The sequence below is a fragment of the Myotis yumanensis genome, unplaced genomic scaffold (assembly GCF_028538775.1).
Source record: "Myotis yumanensis isolate MYYU_CA2020_CCGP unplaced genomic scaffold, mMyoYum1.0.hap1 SCAF_9, whole genome shotgun sequence".
NCBI lineage: Eukaryota > Metazoa > Chordata > Mammalia > Chiroptera > Vespertilionidae > Myotis > Myotis yumanensis.
In genome coordinates, this window is record NW_027223760.1 from 67,056,871 (window position 1) to 67,062,870 (window position 6,000).

Here is a 6,000-nt window from a genome sequence, read left to right on the forward strand (position 1 = left end):
TTAGGGCCCAGTCCTGGAAGAAACACCTGTCTCTTCTCCCCAGTTCCATTGGCCAGAAGTGAGCCATGGAGCCCCACCAAACCACAAGAGGGGTCTGGGAAGTGAACTTAGGAAAGAAAAGAGCGTTTGGTAAACACGGGTCCTTTGAAACCCTATCCTCTCCACTGTTTTGACCAAATTTGACCTCCAGGTCACCAGGTGCGGACACAATTTACATCCGTGTGCCCAGAGGGGAGGGAAAGCCTACCTGGGATCAGAGTTGTAACCTTCCTGTCTAAAGCCAAGCACTTGGCAAAGCACCCTCACCCACTACCATCATATAAAATAAAGCTCTGCCCTAGCTGGTTAGCTCAGTGGGTAGAGTGTCGGCCTGTGAGCTGAAGGGTCCCAGGTTCGATTCCAGTCAAGGGCATAGGCCCGGGTTGCAGGCTCAATCCCCAGAGGGGGGTGTGCAGGAGGCAGCTGATCAATGACTCACTCTCTCATCATTGATGTTTCTATCTCCCTCTCCCTCTCCCTTCCTCTCTGAAATCAATAAAAAAATTAAAATAAATAAAATAAAAAAATAAAGCAGACATTCTCTCATGTGACATCCTCTTCAAATAATAAATAAATTTAAAATTTAAAAAAAGAAATAAATAAAGCTTTGCCCCAGGAAGAACAGCTCTTGTTACAGAAGGTTCAAGGGAATCAACACTTTTAAAGTGTGTCATAGCTCTGCCTTCAGGAAGAAAATCAAAAGAATCATTTAGTAGCTGAAAATGACATCTTTTGACATATGATTTTTTTCTTCCTGTAACTAGAAAACATAAATAACTTGAAACACAGCAATTCCAGATTGTTAAGAGGCAAGGGGACAGCAGAGAGAAACTGGTGAATAGTCTTTCCCAGGCCACCAGGGAGGCTCGGCGGGGACCTGGGGGACGGGGGACTCGGGTAAATACAGAGCATCCAAGGTTACCATCTGCACGGCAATAGGTCCCAGATGGATACTCTGTTACAGGAAGAATGAGCACACACCTGCACTGGGATGTGGGAAAGGGGGCTGAGGAGCCTAACATGGGCGGGGCCGCCATGGGCCAGGCCCTGGGCTGAGTGTCTTACACATGCATCTGTCTCATGTCAAGCTCTCCAATAGACACCACAGAATGGAATCATGGAGCTCGATTCCTTCCTGTGAGTCTGAAATCCCAGAGAAGGTACCTGCTGGCAGTGGCAACCTTGGCAACAGGATTATCAAGGACGCTGGGACCAATGAGAACAGACAGGCAACCCCACAGGGCCTTTCTGACTCCAGAGTGGATCCACCTATTTGGCGAAATGACTAGTAATAGATTCTCCTCCGTCTGTTGTCCATGGGCAGCTCGGTTCATCTAGGACTCCCTTCCCGCTTAGTGATTCACCTCAAACAAAGACAGCAAACACGCACCCACACAGATACACACAGCTAGCTACACACACACACCTCCTCCGTGTCCTGGAGGTGGGCTCTGCTATTGTTGATGATGGGTTCTGACAGGAGCTTTTAGACACATCAGCCTGCTCAGTCAGGGATGAGCGCTAACCATCCTCCCAGAGTCGGGGTAACATGGTCTGTCTCTCCCACTGATGGAGTGAAGGAAAATTCATAGCCATCGCCTGAACACTCCTGGCTCCTCTTTTCAGAAGGGACTTGATCCCTTCATCCAACCAGGACCTAATGGGAAAGTCCTGCTCCCACACCATCGGGATGTGACCCCTGATCTCTGGGTACTTTATAAAACATGAGGCGAGGCGTGTCCGCTATCCAGATGGGCTGATGCCGGAACCAGCTGACAGGCCCGTGTGGCTGGAGTCCTGAGTTATAAAGGTCCCCGTGGTGGAAAAAGCAGCCCTAAATCAGCAGAATGACTGAAATCTCAGATTCACAAGCAAATCTTCCCAGATGTTGATTACGCCGCTGCCCAAAGATCTCTCCTGGAGGATCAGACAGGCACATTATCATGACAAAAGAAGGAGTCACAGTTGGCAGCAGGTGGGAGGATTAATGATTTCTTGCTGAAATGCTTTTGTCAGGTATTTAAATTACTAAAAGGCCTTCCCGCGCCCCCCCCCCCCCATTGTGATAAATTCTTGCACATACATTTGGCAACCAAGCTTTTTTTTAATGTGTTTTTTTGATTTGAGAGAGAAACATACATGGACTGCCTCCTGCACACCCCCTTTTGGGATAGAGCCCTCAACCCAGGCATGTGCCCTGATGGGAAATAGAACCAGTGACCTTTTAGTGCACAAGATGATGCCCAACCAACTGAGCCACACTGGCTGGGCTGGCAACTGAGTTTTTAACAAAGAGCCTCTGAAACCAGCAAAGGGCACTTGGGAGAACAGAGGTGATTTGGTTTCCTCTTCTCACGGGGGGACTTGGATAAATACAGAGATAGTCTCATGTGTAAGACACTCAGCCCAGTGCCTGGCCCATGGCGGCCCTGCCCATGTTAGACCCCTCAACCCCTCTGGGCTTAATTCATTCTCCCTCTGACTTACAAGTTACCCTTTAGGCCACAGAGCGATGTCACTGACACACGGCCTGCACTCAGCAAACACCATGGGACTGACTCAGAACGTGTGACGGATGGAAGCAAATCACAAGAAGAACTGAACCACTGCAGGATGGAAATAACAGTGGAAAGGGTAAACATGAGGGTTGAAGTCACTGATTAAATCGAAAGACGTAGGAGAAAAATCACAGGGTCCTTCTGGGAGTTTTCTTCATTTTTAACTCATGTTTGTCAAGTGCCCCACTGCAGACCCTGCCAGGCCCTTTCACCTACAGAATGGTCGTCAGCCTGCACAGCAATTCCTGTCCCACAGAGGGAACTGCGGCTGGATACACAAGGGGGCGTGAGCTCTCAATGGGGCCATCGGACACCTCGCCAGGCCTCCACTATGCTCGCCAGGCCTCCCTCCACCAGGCTCGGCTGCCTCTCCTCATCTCCTGAAAGGGTCAAGTTTCCGGCACCCACTCTCACTGTTCCAACCTCTTTGTAAATCTACTCCATGGGAATCAACAAGGAGGGGAAGCGTGCTCGTCAGAGCCCACGGGTGGGTCCTATTTCTTTCCCATCCCCCCCTGGAAGACAGAACTGTGCCCCTCACATGTACTGCCCTTGACCTGCCCTTGAAGTTTCCACCCCTGGGAGGGAGCCCCAAGCCTCTCCCTACCCCACCCTCCCAAGGATCTTGTGGGCTTGGCTCCCATCCATGCAACAACCCCCTCCCTTGGGCTCCCTGCTGCACAAAGGGAGCCGAGAAAACCCGCGTCGTGAAGATGGCTCACCTGAAGTCAGCGCCCTTAGACCACTACAGACCTGCCTCCCTGGCTCAGAGGGACCCTCAGAACCTCTCAACAGACGCTGTCCTGGGAAGATGGGAAGAGATGGAGCCGCCTCAAAGGAGTAGGAGGGATGAGAGGAAGGAGAAAATGCCAAGAGTGCCTAGAGGCCCGGTGTCAGAGTCCACAGTCCACTGCTGGGGCCAGGCCCGGGGCCGCGTTCCCTGCCTGCAGGCTGCTCACAGTGATCAAATGCTCATCTAACCCGGCTAACAGACAGGAGGTGGGAGGCGCCCAGCACGGAGGCCAGCAGGCCAGCCCACAGTTTCCTGCAGGAGATGATAGTAACACTAGTCTCTTTTTGAGATAAGAGTGATAAAAAGGCATGAGCAAAACTGACTGGTGGTTGGTTGTTGTTTTTTTGTTGTTTTGTTTTTAAATATATTTTATTGATTTTACAGAGAGGAAGGGAAAGGGATAGAGAGTTAGAAACATCGATCAGCTGCCTCCTGCACACCCCGCACTAGGGATGAGCCCGCAACCCAGGCACATGCCCTTGACCAGAATCAAACCCGGGACCCTTCAGTCCGCAGGCCGACGCTCTATCCACCGAGCCAAACCGGCTAGGGCTGGTTGCTTATTTTTATTGCGCCTGTCACTTCCACCCTCACCATACTCACATCACTTTCATCCCACGCATGCTCATGCTAACAGCCTCCAGGGCCAAATCCTGGCGCTGCCCCTACTGGCTGCCTGGCCCTGGGCCCCGCCCCAGTCGCCTCCTGTGGCTGTGTGAGGACTAGATGACTAATCCATGACCAGTGTGTGCTCAGAGCAGGGCCCAGCAGGTAGGCAGGTAGTAACCACTCAGTAACACCAGCTGCTGCCATAACTGTTCAGGCCTCATACGCTGCAGTGCAGCTTTGATGCAGGGAGCTGTGCTGGGGGAGTCACAGGTAAAGGGGTGGGTCAGAGGGGACCAGCTTAGCCAGGCCAGTCAGTGTGGTTCCGGCAGCAGGACTTCTGACTGTCTGAATTACCCCAACGCATCACAACCCTCTGTAACAGTGGTTCTCAACCTTCTGGCCCTTTAAATACAGTTCCTCATGTTGTGACCCAACCATAAAATTATTTTTGTTGCTATTTCATAACTGTAATGTTGCTACTGTTATGAATCGTAATGTAAATATCTGATACACGGGATGGTCTTAGGCGACCCCTGTGAAAGGGTCGTTCGACCGCCAAAGGGGTCGCGACCCACAGGTTGAGAACCGCTTCTCTATACGGTTGATTAAAACCCCGAACTCTTAGAAGAGAGTTCCTCTAAAGCCCTAATGGCTCCCGTGCCCCTGTCACATAAGCAAGGAGGGAAGTGCCGCTGAGAGGCCATGTGACAGAGCTGAGGACACCTGGGGGTCACGTGGGAAAATGTAGAATCCTCTTCCGAGTGTGATAAAACCCCTCCACCCTCCAGAGCCTCCAGGGTCCCTCTGTCCCACAGTCCCAAACTGCCCCAGCCCACAGCACCAGGAACCTCCCTGACAAAGGCCCCAGGGGCTATCCACCCAGCTGTGCTTACCCCCAGCACAACCAGGGGGCGCCCGTGTGCTGGCAGGACTCCACAGGCCCTTCTTCCCATGCCTGGTGGTCTCTTCTGACCAGGACCCACCCCTAATCTGCAGAAGGGACCAGGGGGGAGGACAGTGAGCGCAGTAGCAGGCGTTAAGACAAGAAATCATGAAACGATTAGCCGCGAGGACATTGAGATGGATCACATCTGCCCGATATTTCCCCACAGAGACAGTGCCGAATCCTGCAGCGAGGCTGCTGTGGGACTGGAAATGCTTGGGAAACTCCCGAAAGACAAGGCTGGTCCAGGGCGAAGGGCTCGGGACTGAGGCTCAGAGGCACTAGACTCAAATCCCAGCTCCACTAGAGCTGGAAGGGCGTTAGCACCCTGCGTCTTGGCGTTTCCATCATTTCAGTGGAACTCATAGTGCTGGTCTGCTGTGCTTCCTTAAGCTGTGGCAGGAGCAGGGGAAAGAAGGGTTTAGACTTCAAACCAAGTGGGCCACACACAGTGGGGCTTACCTTGCTCTCCTGCGCCCTCCAGTTTCTCTACAGTTTCCCCCAGGCTGTCCATCTCCTCTGCAGCCTCCGTCCTCCTGCCTCCTGCCTCTGTCAGCAAAGAAAAGACACATGGCCGGTCAGACACCTGAAGATCAGCAGGGGAGCACCTGGGGTGTCGGATGCAGCTGACCAGTCCCTGTCTTGACTGTTGACGTGGGCTGGTCCTGCATTCCTACACCCAGCTCCCTCCTGGCTGGCCTTCTGCCCGCCCCCTGCCCCTCCAACATCAGTGTTCTCCAGGGCTCAGGTACAGGCCGCTTTTCTCTCAATGGCCCCTGTCCCCTTGGGTGCTGCTGAATCCTCTCCAGCAGCACATGAAGGGACAGAGCCATCGGGGCCATGGGCAGGCCATCACTGGAAAAGGGACCAGCTCGAAAGGGGAAGGAGCTGCCTCCAGCCCCCTGGAATGATCCCAGTGGCAAACATTCCTGGTCCAGAGGAGGCGGGAAGAGACAGGTGGGCTGACCTCTGTTAGAGAATGCCACCTGCCACACTCTGTGAGTCCCATTTTCAAGTGGAAACATAAACTCAGAGAGGTTAAGTACTATGCACCAGGT

At 52.8% G+C, this 6,000-nt stretch overlaps 1 protein-coding gene across 1 annotated transcript in view; it reads right to left on the minus strand.

The window, feature by feature from the left end:
• The window catches only part of PDE1C (phosphodiesterase 1C), a 306,148-nt gene extending 300,657 nt beyond the window's left edge, over positions 1-5,491 (minus strand). The window contains exon 1 of the mRNA XM_070424539.1: positions 5,405-5,491. Coding sequence (XP_070280640.1) covers positions 5,405-5,456 — 52 coding nt within the window. The 5' untranslated portion in view covers positions 5,457-5,491. The remainder of the gene's footprint in view (positions 1-5,404) is intronic.
• Positions 5,492-6,000: the final 509 nt, after the last annotated feature.